The 20,882-nt window shown below is 32.9% G+C and overlaps 1 protein-coding gene across 18 annotated transcripts in view; it reads right to left on the bottom strand.

Moving 5' to 3' along the window:
* LOC129751152 (TLD domain-containing protein 2) overlaps positions 1-20,882 on the bottom strand; it is a 637,530-nt gene that overhangs the window by 157,244 nt on the left and 459,404 nt on the right. For 17 of the 18 annotated variants that reach the window (XM_055746481.1, XM_055746483.1, XM_055746482.1 and 14 more), the window contains 2 exons: positions 16,886-16,992; positions 4,888-5,235 (listed from right to left, as the gene is read on the bottom strand). In XM_055746481.1, coding sequence (XP_055602456.1) covers positions 4,888-5,235; positions 16,886-16,992 — 455 coding nt within the window. Of the gene's footprint in view, positions 1-4,887; positions 5,236-5,325; positions 5,552-16,885; positions 16,993-20,882 lie in introns of those variants that run through there. The other variant, XM_055746489.1, reaches the window with a different exon arrangement.

Here is a 20,882-nt window from a genome sequence, read left to right as displayed (position 1 = left end):
TGTCTTCACAAAAGATGTAGACCTTATTATTATAAGAATTCAAGTAATTTTGAGGTTTAATTTAATATCTTTTTTAGTATACGATTTACAAACTTGGTACATTTGAGAAAGTTGTTCAAATTGTTAAAAAACACACTTTTGTGGAACATATCAAATACACATTTCAACTAAAAAGAAGATATACTACAAAGTATCCAAAATAATGCCTTTTTTCAGTATTTAACATTAGTTTTGGGAAGATTTCTTTGCAAACTGGTAATCAATAATGAGTTTTTTCCTTAAGCTTAACTAGAAGATTCTCAATATAAAAAGTTTTCATGAACTTCGTTGAAGTAAATTTTAAAATCAAAATTCGAAATAAAACTCATAAAAATCCAAAGTTTTTCTAAAAAATAGATATTTCAAATTCTTAATTTTGTACACCTCACATATTTTTTTTGTTTTTGCTGCCAGCAAATGCAACAAAACTCTGGAAGCTATCCATCCAGTCCTTAAGAATATAGCGCAACAATATGTATGGGAAAACAAAAAAATTAATTGAAAACAAGCGTTTAAAAAAATATATGTAACTTATTATAAAAAAAATATTTCTTGATTCTTACAGTACAATTTATGTGAACTTAACACAAACCTATCTTGTGCCTCAGAAAAGATATTCGATGTTATACAACTGTTATTCAAATTTTATTTTTTTTATTTTTATGATTTTGACATTTGAAAGCTGTGTCACCGTGGGGTTAGGATTAAAAATCTCAAAAAACTGCTTTGCATAGCCAGGGAATTTATTAATTTATAGAGCCTTTGCAAAAGCATTTCATAAAAATATTAAAAAACTTTAGCAAGCCGAGTCTGCCATTTTTAAATGCTTCTCAATGTATTCAGATCTTTTATTTTGAAATGGTTCTATCTTTATTTATTAAATGCATAGCTGCTAGTCATGTAAGAAAAAAAAATAGTCAAAACCAAAAATCAAAGACCAATTTCATTTCAAGCTTATTTGAATCTTCTGGATGGTTGAATGTGCAAAAATGTCTAATTCCATAGAAATTTCCATACAAAACTAAAACGCTTTGCGCTTACTCAGGAATCAACCAAATCATCTCAAATTTTACAATGAAACTTGGTGACCCAGAAGGCATCGAAAAAACATATGGCAGCAAAAAGTAATGTTTTGCAGCGGTCAAGACTGTTTATGTAGGTAATCAGTAAATAATTTGAAAAACTATCAATTTTCCTTGACTGGTCACTTAAAATTTTAATGAATGTATGGGTAGCGAATTTCAACTATGTTGTGAAAGATTGTTTTTATCATGGAAACATTACAGAGTTGTGTTTGAGCTGGTAGATGCAGAGAAAGAGAAATTTATAAGTTTCATAACAATTATATAATAAAGAAAAATATTTTGTGAATCGGTTGACACGTCGTTGTACAAAATAGGAATTATCCAAATATGTAACTTTTGCAGAGCATGAATATCCTATGAATGAAGCTATAAACAAACTTGCTATGGTAGAATATCTTTGTTGATGGTAAGTTGTGATGAATTTCCAATAACCAAAATATTTAAATTCAACTTTTACTTTTCTTTCTGCTTCTTTTTCAAACAGGTTCCAAAAAGGTATCCGATGATATTTTATTTCAGAAATTTTCAAGTAAAGTGCAGATAAAAGTAAGTACATATCATGAAAACAGGACAAAGCCTCGAAACATAGTTAATTTATGTTTAGTTATTTTTAGAAAACGAAATAGTGGACGGTATTTTCAAATAAAAACCTTGATCCATAAATGAATGAAAAGGGTTTTTATCCAATTCGTAGATAAATTATGCTTAATTTGTCACTCACTTGAAATTCACTTGTTCAGTCAATTATGTGAATTTGACTTGAACGTCTATTAAAATTCACAAGGGTGAAATTTACTCCTAAGGTCACTTACATTTTAAATGGAAATTATTTTCAGTGTAGAAAACTATAGTAAACAAAGAAGCGCAATCTGATCCCTTTTGAAATAATGAGCTTGCAACCCTGCTGTAGGGCTACCTTTAAGACTGCTTGATTTTGCTCGATTGGAATGACACTGACAGAAAATCAAAAATTCCAATCGTGACATTTCGTCTCTTTGTTTACTATAGGCTCGTTACCGTGCATTTTTAATTTGTATCTGTGTTGCCAGTTATCTTAAAATCTAGTTCTGCATAATTTATTTTTTTTTAGAAATATAACATTTTTTCCAAAATTTTGGACTAAAATTAATTTTTACCTAAATTTTTGAAGTTATTTTTTATTTCTGGAGGAATATTAACACATCTAACCTCAAAAATATAAAATTTAAAGTTTTTAGGAAATTTTTTTAGCTTAAACTTGAAAATTTTGCTTGTGTATTTTGTTCGCAAATCTTCAAAATAAAAGTTGTTCTATAATCTTCAATCGATTTTTCCTGAATAGTGCGTTGGATCGGTCTCCTCAATAATGTGGCAGATATTCAGAGATGCCCATTTTTTTTTCTTGAATTTGATCTAAAAAACACACCGTGAATAGCGTTATCAATAGCTAAAAATATATGTGGTTTAAAAAATCTGCAAAATGAAGAAAGAAAATCTATTATATCTATATGAAGATATTTTTTGAACCAATTTAAGAAAAGCCAATAATTATGCCAGCTTTTCTAAACAATATACACTGGATTCCACTTTTAGGCAATGAAATTCGTTTAAATCGTCGAGTTTGAGGAAATCGTGTAGCTTAAGGGGCTCAATGTGGTCATCATGAGCTACTGCATAATTTCCAACCCAAGAAAGCGATCCGATGTTACCTGGAATTAATCAGGATGCTTTAAGGCTTGGTTTGAAAATTGTTCCTTGTTGTTCGAAATTAGAAAAAAAAACTCCAGAACTCACAGAGTTTTAAATGATTTTTTGTAACAGAATCTGTGACATCTACCACTGGTTTTTAAAAATCTTCACAAATGACACTGATTTTATGTTTTTTTTAACTAAATCTTCGAAATAACATACCTTTATAAAGACTATGAACTTAAAAAATAAACAAAATATTTGAATTTCAATATCACTATTCATATTGGATGTTTAGCTGTGATTCGTGAACATGTGATAAGATTGCTTATTTTTTTTTTGTCAACAGAAATATAACAAAGACCATCTTCTGAAGCTTGTCTATGAAATTTCTATCTATTTCACCAAACTCCTCATTTTTGAAGTGGGGAGGTCCGTTACATGTAATGTTTAATCACATATTCTTAGCTTATCTCTCGATAAAAATACCATGGGTGATTTTTGGGAGATTTTGTCCCATGTTTTCTTTATATTAGATGGAAACCCCCCTTCTTTAATGGGAGGGGCTTTTTTGTGTTGTAAATTAACTTAACATATTAGCATTTTCACAAAACTTTATGGAACTTCTTGTTGATTGATTGAATTAAAATGTATTTTATCGGTTTTTTTTCGATTACTTTGTATCGAAGCCCTCCCTCCTTTAATCGGGAGGGACAAAAAACATCACATGAACAATTGTTTCTTCGAAGAAATATTTCATCATGCCAAATTTCACATCCATCGGTTCAGTGGCTTCTGAGTTCTTGAAGAACACAGATATAAATTGTCTCAATTTTTCTAGAGCGTTTAACCATTTTTACTAAACTTCAAACAATAAACAACAATTAAACGTTTTAAACAAGAAACATACCTCCAGGTTTTTGATAATTTCAAAAACTGTAATATGAACTTCCAAATACAATCAACGATTAAATTTTCGACCTGCCCCAATTGAAGTTATCGTTGTTCTAAAATAAGGTTGCCAGATTGCCCGGTTTTATCAGGGATTTTTCCCGTATTTATTCACTTTATATGCAAAAAAAAAAACAAATTGAGTTAAAAAATATTTTGATCAAATTTTATAGCAATAAAAATAATCATGAAAGTTTTTTGAAAGCCTAAAATACGAATTAATAACTGCTGACGAAAAAAAAACATTTTTTTTAAGTTTTTTTTTCTCGATTTGTGTTGGGTAGTTCCGGAGTATTGACCAAAGTTTCCGGGATGTTTCCCGGATTTTTGGTCGACATGTTGGAATCAAATGTTTTATGTGTTGAACAAAGTTTCATGATTTATTATGTTTTACAATATTGTAGAAAAATGTAGGCATCTATCTTATTACAGTTAGAAAATAATTTGCATATTTTTTCAGTTCGTAAAATTGTAAAGTTGTGAATTTAAATAATTAGAATCACTGTCCCATTCATTGTCCAGAACTGTGATCATCATTTTTTTTAAAGCTAAGCCGTCCTTTGAGGAATAGTAAAGCTCACTTAAAAGTTACTACTCTACATAAGAACACCGGTTATCCGAGCTCCGATAATCCGAGCTTCCGCGTTATTCGAGAAACTATTTTTTTATACGAAATCCATTTTATGTTGTGTTTCGTAACCGCGATACATATATTGTTATGCTATTTAATCGACGTTTTTGGCGAGTGTAAAGCCTAAACTTACCAAACAACTTCGACTAAAAAGCATAACAAAATCCATGAATTTATCGAGCTTTGCGCTCAGATGATATGCAACCCATATCAAAAGGAAAGAGTATTCTAAATAATTCGTGTAATCCGAGGTTTCACTAATTTGAGGTGATCTTTCTCTGATTACCTCGGATAAGCGGGGTTCTTCTGTATTTTGAATTCAACCACCTTCTTCATCTTTTTCGAGATTGACCATGGTGGAGTAAGGTTTTTTTTTTCTTTTTCTAATCAAGCTTCAAAGTTTTTGACGGTCGCCATGAAATCATTTACAAATATGTAAGTCATCTTTTTTTCAATAATCTTAAAATCAATAAGTGCAGTGGATGAAAAATAATATTATGGAATAAAACTCACCTTTCTCGTCCTGGGAAACGTTCTCGTGCGATCCTGCCGCCTTCCGTCCTCCACCGCCGCCAATGGTGGGACTGTGCGATGAGCTGCTGGTCGAATGATGATGCTGATGGCCCTCGGAGCTGGATGCATCGGAAGCATCCCCGTCGGCTCCGGCAGCCGAAGCAGCATTCTTATCCGGAACGAGCAGCTGCTGCCCCGAATAAATGAACGACGAGGCCAACCGATTAAGCTGTGTCAACTCGGACGGAGTCGTATCGAAACGAGCTGCCACCGAAGTTAGGGTGTCCCGATCGCCTACGGTATAGGATATGGTCGGTATTGTCGGCATCGATCGTTTCTTCTCGCCATCTGGAATGGGAGGAAAAAAGGGAAAACCGGACGTTAAGAGCAAATAATCTTCGGCATAACTAACTAATTAATGACGTTAAAAGAACCCACACTGCTCGTGATACTCGAAAAGGCGATAGTCCGTGGACTCATCCGATAGAGCACTATTTACGTTTGCAGATGCTTTCTTATCAACAAAATAAATCATGTAATCAGCCTTAAGTAATGGTAGCAATCTACGGTTGCATAAAATTATGATCTCATAGTTTTCACCCGGAAGCGCACTAACCACTTTCGAAGGCTTTTCACATTCAAAATCCATCATTGTCAACTGTCTTTTGGTCCTTACTTTTCTCTACTAAAAACACTTAACATCACAAGAACGATCTAATTGATCTGAGTCTCCGGAAAGAAGTCCGGCCTCCCAGTTGCTTGTTGAGAAAAACGAAAGTATAAATCGTGCAAAGACGGAACGTCGAATGTTGTTTGGGTTTCGATTACGCTGCCTCAGACTAATTCCAGGCGGGCGCACGGGATGGTTTGTGGACATTATTACTGTTGAATCAGCATTACTAGTAAGTTGCACTTCAGCCAAATGGCGGGGCACTCATGGGCGTAGCTAGGGGATAGAACATTTACCTATTTACTTAAATATTAACTATCTTTGAACATCAAGTGATAATGTTCAAATAGTTCAAGCATTTTATTAGATAGTTGGCACTTGGAAGCCCTGATAAAGTGTTCCTAGAAAACCCTGCAGAGAGTGCCATTTATCATTCATTGAGTGAGATATATGTGGAAATAAAACTTTCATTTATAAGCTGTTCGTAACACATATCTTACACTCGTATTTTTTTTTAAATTGTATTTTAAATTGTTTTCCTGTAAATAAACAGGGTAAAACATTTGCATTGGCAAAATTGTCAAAATACAAATTCAACCTGAATTTTTATGAAAATACTCATCTAAAAATACTAAACATAGCCTTAGCTTTTCTAAGAAAAAGCAGTATGAAAAAAAAATGTTTACTAATTTCTAACAAGTTAAGGAAGAGTAGTTGGGAACATCAGCTATTAAGTGTGGGAGAGTGGAGAATCATGGGCCACTTTTTTTCGTTATTCTTTAACTTCTGTATTATAAAAGATAAAAAGAAAATATAAAATGTTATGGTGTTCTATATTTTCAAGGTATCATAAGGTATATTTTTTTTAAATTTTTGATAAGTTATTTTCCCCAAATTCAGACTGTTTGAAAAAAGCAATATTTCTTGGATTTTGAAAAATGGTGGAAAATCGTGGGCCACCAAATCCAAATTGACCAAATAACATGCAAAGTTTATGAGTTGACTCAAAACTGTAATTTCCTAATTCATTTCGTTATTTTAAAGCAATTTCAGATGATGAAATAAAAAAGAGAGCTGTGTATGATCGCATAGATTCCAAAACCTGGCTCGCGAACGTTTTGGCAAAATTTCTTATATAGGATGGACAAAATATTTTTAATAACTCTTCATTTGGCATAAGAAAACTTTACTGATAGGATAAACGTATTTTAAGTTCTTAATGTGTATAAAATCATGAAAATATAGGTGGTTCAAGATGGGTGGCCCACGATTCCCCACAAGCTATGATTTGCAAATTGGTTGCGTTTGTGTGACTTATTGATGTTTCCTCAAAAATTCCTTTTCCATGTGAAAGATCATGACAAAACTAAGATCATCATTATATTTTTGTTATGCATTTCAGGTTTCCCATCGATGAAATTAGCGGGGAAATTAGTTTTTTCAATTATGTAAGTAAATTTTAGCTTGATAAATAAAAGAAGCATATGATGCGTATTTCAGTCAACAACATATAGGAATATATGCTCACGCAAAGTGACGACGATGACAGTTGGTTTGAGATGTTTATCTCAACACACATCTGAGAGATTAAAAGTGGCCCACGTTTCCCCATGGCCCACGATACCCCACTCTCCCCTACCCCTAAACTTCTGGATTAAATCTCTTCTTATAAGAGAACCATTATTGTGATTATTATTGCAGCGTTTCTGTTCAGACTCTTTTTTAACAGTCTGTTTGAGCAGACCACTTTCGGATGGGAAGAGATAAATGCGTCCTAACTGGGGGACGATTCACAAGAAAAGAGAGATTTTATTTATTCTACATTTAAAATTACAACTTTTCCCGCTTTTTCATACATGATTTAACAATAGAGCAAACTGACATCATTATAGCGGTGCTCAGATGGACACTATACTTAAAGGCGCATTCCAGCAATATCAGGGTGACCAATACATTTCAGTTCGAACACAGTCCATCTATATTTTGATTGTAGGAACCGCTTTACAGAAATTGTACAACATAGACATTTGCCGCTTTAAAAGCTGTGAAAAGTGTATTTTCTCAAGCCAGTGGGAATCTTCTTTTGCAATTCAGTAGTAAGATCATTTCAATTGAAATGAAGCACATTTTCTAGAAGAAATATTTATGCATCTTCACTTACAATAATAATTAACTCTGAACTCATCTCTGGAACATTCAATTTAAATCACAGGCTCAAAATTGCAATACACTTGTTCCGATTGTTTTAGTTCAAAAACCGTGGAAACAGATATAAACTTTGAATTTTAATGAAGAACATCTCAAATTATACTTATAACGAAGTTTTTTTTTCGTCTAATCTGGATATAAATCTGAGGCTCATTGTTTTCAAAACAAAATTCTTATTCTTGATTTTCATCCAACATGTAATCCAGAATTTTAACTTCGAGTCAAACAAATACCGTCTATAACGGTGTAAAAGGAACGCACCGGTGTATAAGAAGCATTTACGTATTTAAGTCAACTTTTTTTAAAAGTTAAATTGAAATTTTAATCTCGAATTAAAAAAGATTTACGATCCTCTGAGTTCTTATTTCAGATGTAGAAAAATAACATTTTTATTTAGAAGAATAAAATGGTATGAATAACTCGTATTCCGATTTCAGAAGAAGAATTTAATTTGGGATCACGACGTTGAAATGCGTTTTCTGACCTTTAGAAGCGTTTTTTTCGGATTTTCTTAGTCTAATTTGGGATCACAATGTTGAAATTCGTTTTCTGGCCTTTAGAAGCGTTTTTTCGGGATTCTGAGCCTAATTTTCGATCACAACTTTAAAATACGATTTCTGGCTTTTGAAGCGTTTTTTCGGGATTCTGAGCTTAATTTGGAATCACAACTTTGAAATGCGTTTTCTGGCCTTTAGAAGCGTTTTTTAGGGATTCTGAGCTTAACTTTAAAAAGTGTTTTCTGGCCTTTAGACGCGTTTTTTTTCGGGATTCTAAGCGTTGTTTGGGATAACAATTTTAAAATGCGTTTTCTGACGTTAAGAAGCGTTTTTTTGGGGGTTCTGAACCCAGTTTCAGATCGCAACTTTAAAATGCGTTTTCTGACCATTAGAAGCGTTTTCCGACGTTTAGAAGTGTTTTGTCGGTATTCTTATTCTAATGTGGGATCACAACTTTCAAATTCATTTTCTGCCCTTCAGAAGCGTTTTTTTTGGGATTCTGACCATAATTTGGGATCACAACTTTAAAATGCTGGCCATTTTTTGGGGATTCTTAGCTTAATTCGGGATTACAACAATAAAATGCGTTTTCTGGCCTTTAGAAGCGTTTTTTCGGGTTTCTGAGCCTAATTTGGGATCACAACTTAAAAATGCGTTTTCTGGCCTTTTATGCGCTTTTCGGGATTCTGAGCTTAATCTGGGATCACATCTTTTAAATGCGTTTTTTTGCCTTTAGAAGCGTATTTTCGGGATTCTGAGCATAAGATCACAACTTTAATATGCGTTTTCTGATCTTTAGAAGCGTTGTTTCGGGATTCTAAGCAGAATTTGGGATCACAGCTTCAAAATGTGTTTTCAGGCCTTTGAAGCGTTTATTCGGGTTTCTGAGCTGAATTTGGGATTACAACTTAAAAATGCGTTTTTTGAACTTTAGAAGCGTTTTTTCGGGATTCTAAGCCTAGATTAAAATCACAACTTTGAAATGCGTTTCCTCACCTTAAGAAGCGGTTTTCGGATTTCTGACCATAATTCGGGATCAAAACTTTGAAATGCATTTTCTGGCGTTTGAAGCGTTTTTTTCGGAATTCTGAGCTTGATTTGTGATCACAACTTTAAAAATCGTTTTCTGGCCTTTATAAGCTTTTTTTTTCGGGTATCTGACCATAATTTCGGATCACAACTTTCAAAAGCCTTTTCTGGCCTTTGAAGCGTTTTTTTCGGGATTCTGGGCTAAATTTGGAATATTTGTCGGGTTTCTTAGTCTAATTTGGGATCACAATGTGGAAATGCGTTTTCTGACCTTAAGAAGCGTTTTTTGGGGGTTCTGAGTTGAATTTGGGATCATATCTTTTAAATGTGTTTTCTCGCCTTTAGAAGCATTTTTTCGGGATTCTGAGCTGGATCACAACTTTAAAATGCGTTTTCTGGCCTTTAGACGCGATTTTTGGGGGCTTTAAAACGCGTTTTCTAGCCTTAAGAATTGTTTTTCCAGAATTCTAAGCCTAATTTAGGATCACAACTTTAAAATGCATTTTCTGGCCATTAGAAGCGTTTTTTCGGGATTTTTAGCTTAATTTGGGATCACCACTTAAAAATTGCGTTTCCTGGCCTTTAAAAGCGTTTTTACGTGATTCTGACCTTAATTTGGGATCAAAACATTAGAATGCGTTTTATGGCATTTAGAAGCATTTTTTTTCGGATTTCTGAGCTCAATTTGGGATTACAACTTTGAAATGCGTTTTTTGACCTTTAGAAGCGCTTTTTCGGGATTTTGAGCTTAATTTGGGATCACAACTTTAAAATGAGTTTTTTTGCCATTTGAAGCGTTTTTTTTCGGGATTCTGAGCATAATTTGGGATCACAACATTGAAATGCTTTTTCTGGCCTTAAGAAGCGTTTTTTCTGGATTCTGAGCCTAATTTGGGATCACAACCAGAACTTTGAAATGAGTTTCTGACCTTAAGAAGCGTTTTTTTGGGGTTCAACTTTAAAATGCGTTTTTTAGCCTTTAGAAAACTTTGAAAACTTTGAAATGCGTTTTCTGACCTTCAGAAGCTTTTTTACGGGATTTCGAGTTGAATTTGGGATCATTACTTTTAAATGTGTTCTCTCGCCTTTAGAAGTGTTTTTTTCGGGATTCTGAGCTGAATTTGGGATCACAACTTTAAAATGCATTTTATGGCCTTTAGAAGCGTTTTTTTCGGGTTTTTTTTACCATAATTTGGGATCACAACTTTAAAATGCGTTTTCTGGCCTTTGAAAGCGTTTTTTTTTCGGGATTCTGAGCCTAATTTGGGATCACAACTTTAAAATGTATTTTCTCACCTTTAGAAGCATTTTTCGGGATTCTAAGCTTAATTTGGGATCACAACTTTGAAATGCGATTTCTGACTTTTAAAAGCGTGTTTTTTATGGGATTCTGAGCTGAATTTGGGATCACAACTTTAAAATGCGTTTTCTGGCCTTTAGAAGTGTTTTTTTCGGGTTTCTGAGCTTATTTTTGGGATCACAACTTTAAAATGAGTTTTCTGAGTTTTCTGAGTTTTCTGAGAACTTAACACTTAAGTTTTTTCAACTTCAATTAAATTTCTTTAATTTAGGAGTAACATTTATTTAGCTTTAAACAAATCTTATTTCTCTTGGAAAAACTCTGATTTTCAAAATTATAGTTTTGAGGTAGCGTTGAAAATCTATATAGTTTTGGACTGGATCTTTCCATAACAAAATAATTATTTTCAATGTCATTTCGGAAAAAAATTGAAGATCGTATTTATCAAATTCAGACATCTTGGTATAAAACTTAGTTCATCCAAATATGGGACAGTTATGAATTCGTGTATCTTAAAAACAATTCATTTGATCAAAAAACTTAATGGGAAGAAAATCAAAGTAATCTTATGAAAATTCATGAACAATAATTTAAATAGAAGAGCCTTTTAAAAGAGCTGGGACAATTTGGTGGACGGATTTAGGTGCTTCGCAATTAATTGAAAATGGTTTTTTTTGTACCACCGAAATATGTTTCCTCGGGGATGTCAGCTTAACTGACCAAACATGACAGGATCATCATAAAAATCAAATGAACTTAAAATAGGATAATTGAGACCGTAGAATGCGAAATCAAATAAACAAACGAGAATACTCTTTTTAGGCTTTTGAAGTTAGCAAAAACATGACTCTGGCTATTCCATCACAGAAGATGATTCATACCAATTATGATACATACTTCTTACAAAACTACGGCAAATAAAAATTCGTTAGATGAAAATACGTTTGATGAAGGAAATGAAGTTAATCTTATGATAATCCATGGAAAAAAATGAAAAAAAATATTTTCGTTTTTTGTAATTTCTTCTTTATTCTCGGTACATCCCATCGGCTGGCGCACACTTTTTTCAGCCATGACGTTGATCAGTTTTTCAAACTTATTCTTTATCTAATCTGTATTTTAGGTGGCTACATCCTCCTTCGTCAATTTTTGCTACTTTTCAGTCCAATACTTCTCTTTTTACAGAAACTGAGGGCAATTTAGCTGATACAGCTGTTCTGAAATTGATAAAATTTAATTAATTTTGAGCCCTTTTAAAGCGTTTTAGTGAAATTTCTGCTGGCAAAGTCTGACAATAACGAAGTAAAACCATCATGAGATTGAATTTAAAGTACAATTTGTTAGAAATAGGGTTTTTCATAAATCATAAGCAGCTTACGATCTCTAGAACTAGCAAAAAATTGTTGTTTGAGGTTAGGTTTGAATGACTGATATGAGACTTGACTTCCCTGATGAATCTTGTGTTTGTATAATATTCCACCACTTACACACAGTAATTGATTGAATAATCAACGGTTTTCTCAACTTTCAATTTAATAATGACAGATTTTGAAGGAAACTGCAAAATATTTATTTTTCTTTTTCTCTTGCATCGTAAATAGGTCGAAAACCACCGCCGAAATCCATTTTAAATATTGACAAAAATAGGTCTGATAGAACTTTTCACAGGCAGCAAAATGTTGTCAAAACTTTGAATGAGCTATTACTAGTAAACGAGCTATTAGCAAATGATAGTGAATGAATTTTTCACAGCTCTAGCCATTTTTTTTTTTTGCAAAAACAACAGTTTTATGCACAATTTTTTCAATCTCCTTCCCGAGTATCTGTAATATTTCGGAAACACGTAAATATTAATTAAACCAAAATCAAGTGTTCCATTTCTAAATGAACAAAGCTTTAGGATGAATAAAAACATTATAAATCATACGTGCTCCAGGTCTGAATTGCTCATTGGCTTACCAGAAGGTCACATGCCAAATTGTATTTAATAAAGCTTGAGTTTACATCGTGGAGGAAAAATGAAAATATTGCTGCATTTGGCGATTAACATAATCATAGTTAACATTTGATTATGGTATATGTTGCATGTAATGGAATTAAGGAGAGGTCGACTGGATAATTTGATGCGCTTGATATTCGGCAGTTCAGTCAAAAAAATTCGAAAACGTTTTTTTCGATTATTCCGACGTTTCGATGCTGTTTAGCATCATCTTCAGGGAATTCTAAGATATTATGTATGTGATCTTAAATCTTAAATATTAACATACATACATATTTGATATTCTTACTCAAAATTGGTTTACTGTATAGAAGGAGCTGCTTTCAGATCTTGTACAACATCTTTTGGGCTAGATTTGGGCGTAATATACGATTGTACGAATATAATACTGAACTAGAATGAAATAAATATACCAAAAAATTACAATTGGTTGAAAGTTTGTTGTCTGAAAATTGGTAAACAATTGGTTATAGGTAGTTTTTACAATTTTTTTTTCATTCAATTGCAAATCGCTCAATATGGAATATGGAATGATAACGTGATTACCGATCGGACGATGTAAAAGTTGCCAACCAATCCTTTAAAAAAAAGTTTTTTCTATCGAAATCCAATAATGTTTGTGCAAATTTTCTGATTACTCTATATAAACTTATAACTTTCAGGATTAAATTGAAAATTATTGAAAACTAAGATGCGTGCTTACATTTTTTTCAATAAAAATTCTTCTGGGAAATCGACCGTATTGAAGATAACAGATTTCTGGCATTCTTGTCCGACCACACACGTTTGTTTTCACTAACAATACCACTTAACATTTAATTTCATATCGAAAACGTAGATTCAAACAGTTTAGAGTTTTACACGATGTCAAAAAGTTTTCACGTCTTCCCAAACCAACGCCTGCTTCACTTCCTGAATGTATTTTGTTTTGTTCAAGATATATGAACAATAATTTTAAAAAAAATTTTTATTTAAGACAAAAAAATATTTCAAATCGATGGAAAGAGAGATTTTTCAATAATCGTTCCCTATGTCTTCTTCATCCCAAACCAAATGGATAGGTAAGGGTATTGAGAAATCATGGTTTATTTTTTAATCAAATATTAGTAAGCTCAATCGAAAACACCACAGTTCTTCATATCGTTTTTTTTTTTCGTTTAAAAACTGAATAAAAAAAATAACGTTGATCACATACAAACCTCATATTTTGTCTGATCTTTTATTTTGAATAAAAAGTTGCTGAAAATTGTCAATCAAATTTGATATTTCATTTTGCACACTAAATGTACGCCATCAAATAAGTTTTATAATTATAAGCAGTTTAAAAGAGGTGAATAAACGCCAATTTAAATAGAAGAAGTAAGGTACACCGGAGCAAGTGCAAACGGATTTCACCATAGTTAAACTTTCACATATCATAGAAAAATATGTATATATTCAAAAATTATCAATTATCGTTCGTTGCATCACGAAAATAGTTCTCAACAAATTCCCTTTGAAAGTGAAAAATTAAAAAATGTTGGTAAAAAGCAACGGTACGTTTGTGAAAAAATTTCTAAATTTGCACTTGCCCTGTTTGTGGGGTGTATCGGTCCTAAAATGAATTTAATACATGTTTCGGTATGTTTTATCTACTTTTATTATTAATCGCAGCGCACTAAATTGGACTGCGCACTCATGACTGCGATATTTGTGCGAACTCGTACATTCGTGATTCGTGCGACCTGTCAAATCAGTGTAAAATCTGTCGGAGTTTTACATGTTAGCCGCTTTTCAGTCAACCTTTGTTCGGATAACTGCGACTGCAAAACATTGCACGAAATCCAATTTTCAATGAAAGAGATAATAATATATTTGCTGTTTTCCTTCAATATTAATTACTTTTTGGGACTCCATTTTTACTGACTGTTGTTTTAGCAAAAGACCTTCATTTACCAAGGCATTACGTAATTTTGAAAATCCACTTCAGATACAACACCTCTTCTGACCGTTCTGATATCATTCTGAACCATTTTGGTGATGAATTTTCTGAATGGCCGATGTTACATGGCTTAAAGGTGCGTTTGCACTTACCCCGCAGTGTGGGTTGACAAGACTAAATATTATTTTCACAACTTTCAGGGTGTACTGAAAATTTATCTTAAATTTTCTGCTTTCACTTGAATATCAGTCCCAAACATTCAGCTTTCAACGAAAAATCGGATTCGAATGCCCATTTTTGTAGTCAAAATTTGCAAAACAAAAACACACTGTTCATATCTAATACGTTTGAATTCGTGTGTAATCAAACAGAGCAGTTTTTTTAGTGAATAATTTAAAGAAAGCTTAGTTTATCTATGTCAGCTTGTTTGTTCAGGCCTAAACAACAATTTCTAGAAGAAGAAATATTTATTAAATTTTTAGTAACAGAGAAAAGTTGATCGTTTGCACTTGCTCCGTAGAATTCGTAAATCCGTAATATTGCTCCGTAAAATAAATCTTCAAACATATAATGAATCGATTACAGAATAATAAATACTTTAATATAAGAAAACTGATGGAAAAGCAGCCCAACATTTCACCAACAGGATTTCAACAGAGTACCTACTATTATAAAGCTTGAAGCTTGTATGCTTAAATCAATCCGTCATACTAGTTATTTATTATACATCATAAAATATTCTTGGACATTTGGTGTGCAATTTTTTTAAAATATTTTTTTTTAAATTCGATTAAAAAGTAGGAACTATGCCAACAACATAATTTAGTTATTGTTATAGCTAATGGCTCATTTATTCCTAAATAAACTAAATAAACAATGATATTACAATGATAAGTGTTGCATCTTACAATACTATGCAATGATTTCATTTGACACTACTTTTAATAAGGGAAAAATAAGAAATTTTATAATCTCTGATTAGAAAACTTGAATGTATTCATTGAAACTATAATTCAAAATAAAAATATAGAATAATTATACTATAGATTTTGGCCTATTCAAAAAATTAGAGAGTTGGTGGTTGACGTGGTCTACAAAGGTTGAATGAAATGTCTTGTTTTTTGACGTTTATTTTTGACGTTTGAGATTATTCCGATACTTTACACAACAATTCGCAATGAAGAATCCCAATCCAGAAACGGAATAACCTGAATTGGTTTAATCCAAATAAAGATTTAGATTTTAAAAACATAACTAAATAATTGACGAGCACTTCCCAAGAAACACAGATTCAGCCGACTACGATTAGGAAGTTTTATTACGGTTTTATTATGCAGCTTTTTTTTTGCAGCTCGTTTAAAAACGGTTTCATTATAGTCATGAAAAATGCTTATATTCTTGTTTCGGCCATTTTTTTTTCAGATAGTTTTTAATGCGCTAATAAAGCTTCCACTAAAGATACCATTTTAGATGTTTTGAAAGAGTTATGAATGCTCTGTTAAAACTTTAATAAAACACAAACTTAGAAGTTTGTTCAAATCTTTCTTTTGCATGTTTTATAATAGCACTCAGGGTGCCTGATTATTAAACCACCATAAAACTTAGTGACAGTTCTCCATCAAGACGTCAAAAAAGAACACGCTCAGATTACATTGCACTTATTTGAATTGGAAATCCCATTTTTTTTACATTTTTGATAAGTTATGTGTGTGGGTTTTGAGTTTTAAAAAATATATACATAAATGTTTGGAAAATTTCAAAGCACGTCAATCAGAAACGTCAAATTTTAGCTTTCTTATATGGCTTCTAAAATTTTTATAAAACCAATTAGCCATTTATCTGACCATAAAAAAAGCAATTCAGCATTAAATTGTCTAAAGCCATGTTGTTTGCAACATCGAAGGGCACAAAATGCCGCCATGTTGATGGATTCACATGATTTGAGGATACTATTTCATTTGACTGACTGACGACTGACAGTCGATAACCCACTGAAGATGCTTGCAAGTAGCTAGTGAACTAGTAGTATTTGAGTCTTTCAAATACTGTGGCTGAATTCGAAGGAACCATCGACTACTTTGAAATCATATTTTCATTCAGCTAAAAGGTTCTTCAAACCTTTTCTTTGATTATAAAAATCCAATCTAATTTTCAGGTCCAGAAAACTAAATGTAAACTCGATTTTTCTTCTTCTTCAGTATGAAGAGGAAAATTTAAAGTTCTACTGAATTCGAAGTGAAAATTCGAAGCTTGAATTCAAAGTTCTGAGTTTTTAATGACACGACTAGAAATAATATCGATGTTTCGAAATGTTTTGTTTTTAACAATCTTAATCAATTCAATCTACCAATTGTTTTTGTGGTTTCAGCCTTACCTTTTGACAACCGATCGATGCTCTCGAATCTGCCCTCCACTTTGGACCGGAGCGAGTCCAGATCGAATGGTGCCGCCAGTCCATGATCGACACTGCGCGATTTACTCCTGCAATAGAAAGAGAAGCGAGAAAAAATTCGATTAATTTAGAACTAAACCCATAGACAATGAATGAAGAACGATTCTTGTTGCTAAGGAAGGAGCGGCACAGGGCAGCTAAAACATCGCTTAACATTTTTATTGCTCTGCGGGGTGTCGGAATTATCTCACGTTTTTCGGTACGACACGGACAGCAAATAAAACAGGCACGTTAAAATAATAATATTGAGATAAAACGGAAATAATAGGCAACAATAATATGGATGGCGCGAAAACATAAAAAAAACACAATCCTCTAGCTAGGCCTAGTCTTAGGTCTGGGTGAGCTGTACGGGCTATACGATTTGCTACGCATGCAAAAGACCTGCCCCGGCGATAATAAGATGGAATTGTAAAATGACCCATAAAATTGTTTTTACCTTCTTGAAAGATGGAAGGAGGAGGAAAAAAAAAGGAGATCTGTTTGGTTACCTTCTCGAGTGAGAAGTCACTCGAAGACTGCTGTTTGTCGTTGTTCATCAGAACAGCTGATCTGGGTGGTTTTTCGTTCAGCAAAAAGCAACTTACCTTAGCACGAGCTAGGAAAGCCATTTGGAAACTGTCACTACGAACGTCAAATGGAGAGGGTTTTATAGGTTTGCGGTTTCAATAATAAACTAACTGTTGGGATGGATATCAAACCATACCACATTTTGCCTCTTGCCAGGACAGGGTAAGCACGGATCAGGACTTAATTTAGTCGTAAGCCAACAAAGAGGAAGAACATGTCCGGAGGAAATTGATGGAACAATTTTAATTAACTCAATCAAAAAACGGGTAGGTACCTACTGACGGACAGGGTCACGTTTATTAAATTGATAGCAGTACATAATGAAATATCGATTGAACACTAAATGTAAGAATTATGACTGGAGCTAGGAATTATGAAGATATGATTACTTTGAACAACAATTCATACACAATCGGACGTCTCCTACGGGTTTGGTTATTTATTTTACAAAAAACAGGTTCTGTAAAGATTTTTTTTTTTCGAAAATCGATATATTTTTCCACTGAACTTTGTTAATAATTGATTTGATCATCGAAATTCGTAGATCTTCATAAAAAATCTCCATGTTTTAATATTCGCTAAATAAGAGCCGAGCAAACTGTAACGTCTGTTTTTGCCGACAACGACGTTGCGCAAAAGTATCCATCGTTTAATGTTAAGTTGGTTTAAATTCAGCTTAGGGATAAATGATGGGTCAAGGAGACCCTTTCTCCCAACCTTCGGGTAGTGGTCATATCACCTCTTGTCTTACAACTCCGATTCTCTACCTCCCTTAGAGGCCTTAAAGGGTGTTCCACGATGAAATTGCCACACACTAAATTGATTCGCAAAATTCGAGTTTTCATCCGATTGCCATCAAATTTTTAGGGATTAAAAAATAAATATTTAACTTTATTTTACCATTTTACTTGTATTTTATTTACAATCTATACGCCAGGCCATAAGATTCTGCACAACTTGTGAATCACCGTTTTTTGCATGTAAACCCATACTTTCTTCAGTTTCTCACGTCAATCCATTCAGCGGGACAATTTTCGAATTTCGACCTGAAATCAAGTTTTTCGGCATGTACCAAAAAGGTACATATGCGTACCTTCTCTCAGAATTGAACGTACCTCAATAGTTTCAGAGTTATAGAACTATGCGATTGTCCCGCTGAATAGACGGTTCGATTTCAGGATCTCGCGTTTTGAAAGAGCTAAAAACATACTTTTTTCAGAAAACTGATGTACCTCGGAGGTACATCAAATTTCAATAACAAATTTTTATCAAACTTTGAAATTTGTCATACTTAGTTATATAAACTTTTTCCAGTGACTTTATATACTCGAACAAACATCGTATTCGAGTTGCTTGAAGAATTTCAGGGTGATTTGATGCAACATTTGTTATACTTAAGTGTACTTAGTATGAAATTTTGCTTAAAACTCATTTTTATGTAGTTTAAAAACAAATGTTGAATAACTTTGCTGTTTGTTGACCGATTTCCTTCGTTTCAGAAAATATCTGATGTACCTCGGAGGTACATCAAATTTCAATAACAATTTTTTATCAAACTTTGAAATTTGTCATACTTAGTTATATAAACTTTTTCCAGTGACTTTATATACTCGAACAAACATCGTATTCGAGTTGTTTGAAGAATTTCAGGGTGATTTGATGCAACATTTGTTATTCTTAAGTGTACTTAGTATGAAATTTTGCTTAAAACTCATTTTTATGTAGTTTAAAAACAAATGTTGAATAACTTTGCTGTTTCTTGACCGATTTCCTTCGTTTCAGAAAATATCTGATGTACCTTGGAGGTACATCAAATTTCAATAACAAATTTTTATCAAACTTTGAAATTTGTCATACTTAGTTATATAAACTTTTTCCAGTGACTTTATATACTCGAACAAACATCGTATTTGAGTTGCTTGAAGAATTTCAGGGTGATTTGATGCAACATTTGTTATTCTTAAGTGTACTTAGTATGAAATTTTGCTTAAAACTCATTTTTATGTAGTTTAAAAACAAATGTTGAATAACTTTGCTGTTTCTTGACCGATTTCCTTCGTTTCAGAAAATATCTGATGTACCTCGGAGGTACATCAAATTTCAATTACAAATTTTTATCAAACTTTGAAATTTGTCATACTTAGTTATATAAACTTTTTCCAGTGACTTTATATACTCGAACAAACATCGTATTCGAGTTGCTTGAAGAATTTCAGGGTGATTTGATGCAACATTTGTTATACTTAAGTGTACTTAGTATGAAATTTTGCTTAAAACTCATTTTTATGTAGTTTAAAAACAAATGTTGAATAACTTTGCTGTTTCTTGACCGATTTCCTTCGTTTCAGAAAATATCTGATGTACCTCGGAGGTACATCAAATTTCAATAACAAATTTTTATCAAACTTAAGTATTATCACTTAAGTATAACAAATGTTGCATCAAATCACCCTGAAATTCTTCAAGAAACTCGAATACGATGTTTGTTCGAGTATATAAAGTCACTGGAAAAAGTTTATATAACTAAGTATGACAAATTTCAAAGTTTGATAAAAATTTGTTATTGAAATTTTATGTACCTCCGAGGTACATCAGATATTTTCTGAAACGAAGGAAATCGGTCAACAAACAGCAAAGTTATTCAACATTTGTTTTTAAACTACATAAAAATGAGTTTTAAGCAAAATTTCATACTAAGTACACTTAAGTATAACAAATGTTGCATCAAATCACCCTGAAATTCTTCAAGCAACTCGAATACGATGTTTGTTCGAGTATATAAAGTCACTGGAAAAAGTTTATATAACTAAGTATGACAAATTTCAAAGTTTGATAAAAATTTGTTATTGAAATTTGATGTACCTCCGAGGTACATCAGTTTTCTGAAAAAAGTATGTTTTTAGCTCTTTCAAAACGCGAGATCCTGAAATCGAACCGTCTATTCAGCGGGACAATCGCATAGTTCTATAACTCTGAAACTATTGAGGTACGTTCAATTCTGAGAGAAGGTACGCATATGTACCTTTTTGGTACATGCCGAAAAACTTGATTTCAGGTCGAAATTCGAAAATTGTCCCGCTGAATGGATTGACGTCAGTTTCTCGACTGTCTTCACTACCTTAGGACGTTGGGCCTTCAGGAAAGGAAGTAGACACTTCTGGAGGCACTCTTTCATGTACACCTGTCCGTTCATCGTGTCTTGGGTCACGAAAGGTGCACTCCGCTTCCCACACGTGCAGATGGCTTGAAACTAGGAATTTATTCGCAAATTTGGACATCTTCTGAGTGCGGACATGCTTCGGAACGTTGAACTTATCATGGGCCATGAAAAACAGATTGCCGGGGATCT

The sequence above is a fragment of the Uranotaenia lowii genome, chromosome 3 (genome assembly GCF_029784155.1).
Source record: "Uranotaenia lowii strain MFRU-FL chromosome 3, ASM2978415v1, whole genome shotgun sequence".
Classification (NCBI taxonomy): domain Eukaryota; kingdom Metazoa; phylum Arthropoda; class Insecta; order Diptera; family Culicidae; genus Uranotaenia; species Uranotaenia lowii.
The sequence above is the reverse complement of the archived record's forward strand: the minus strand, read 5'-3'. Positions and strand labels throughout refer to the sequence as shown.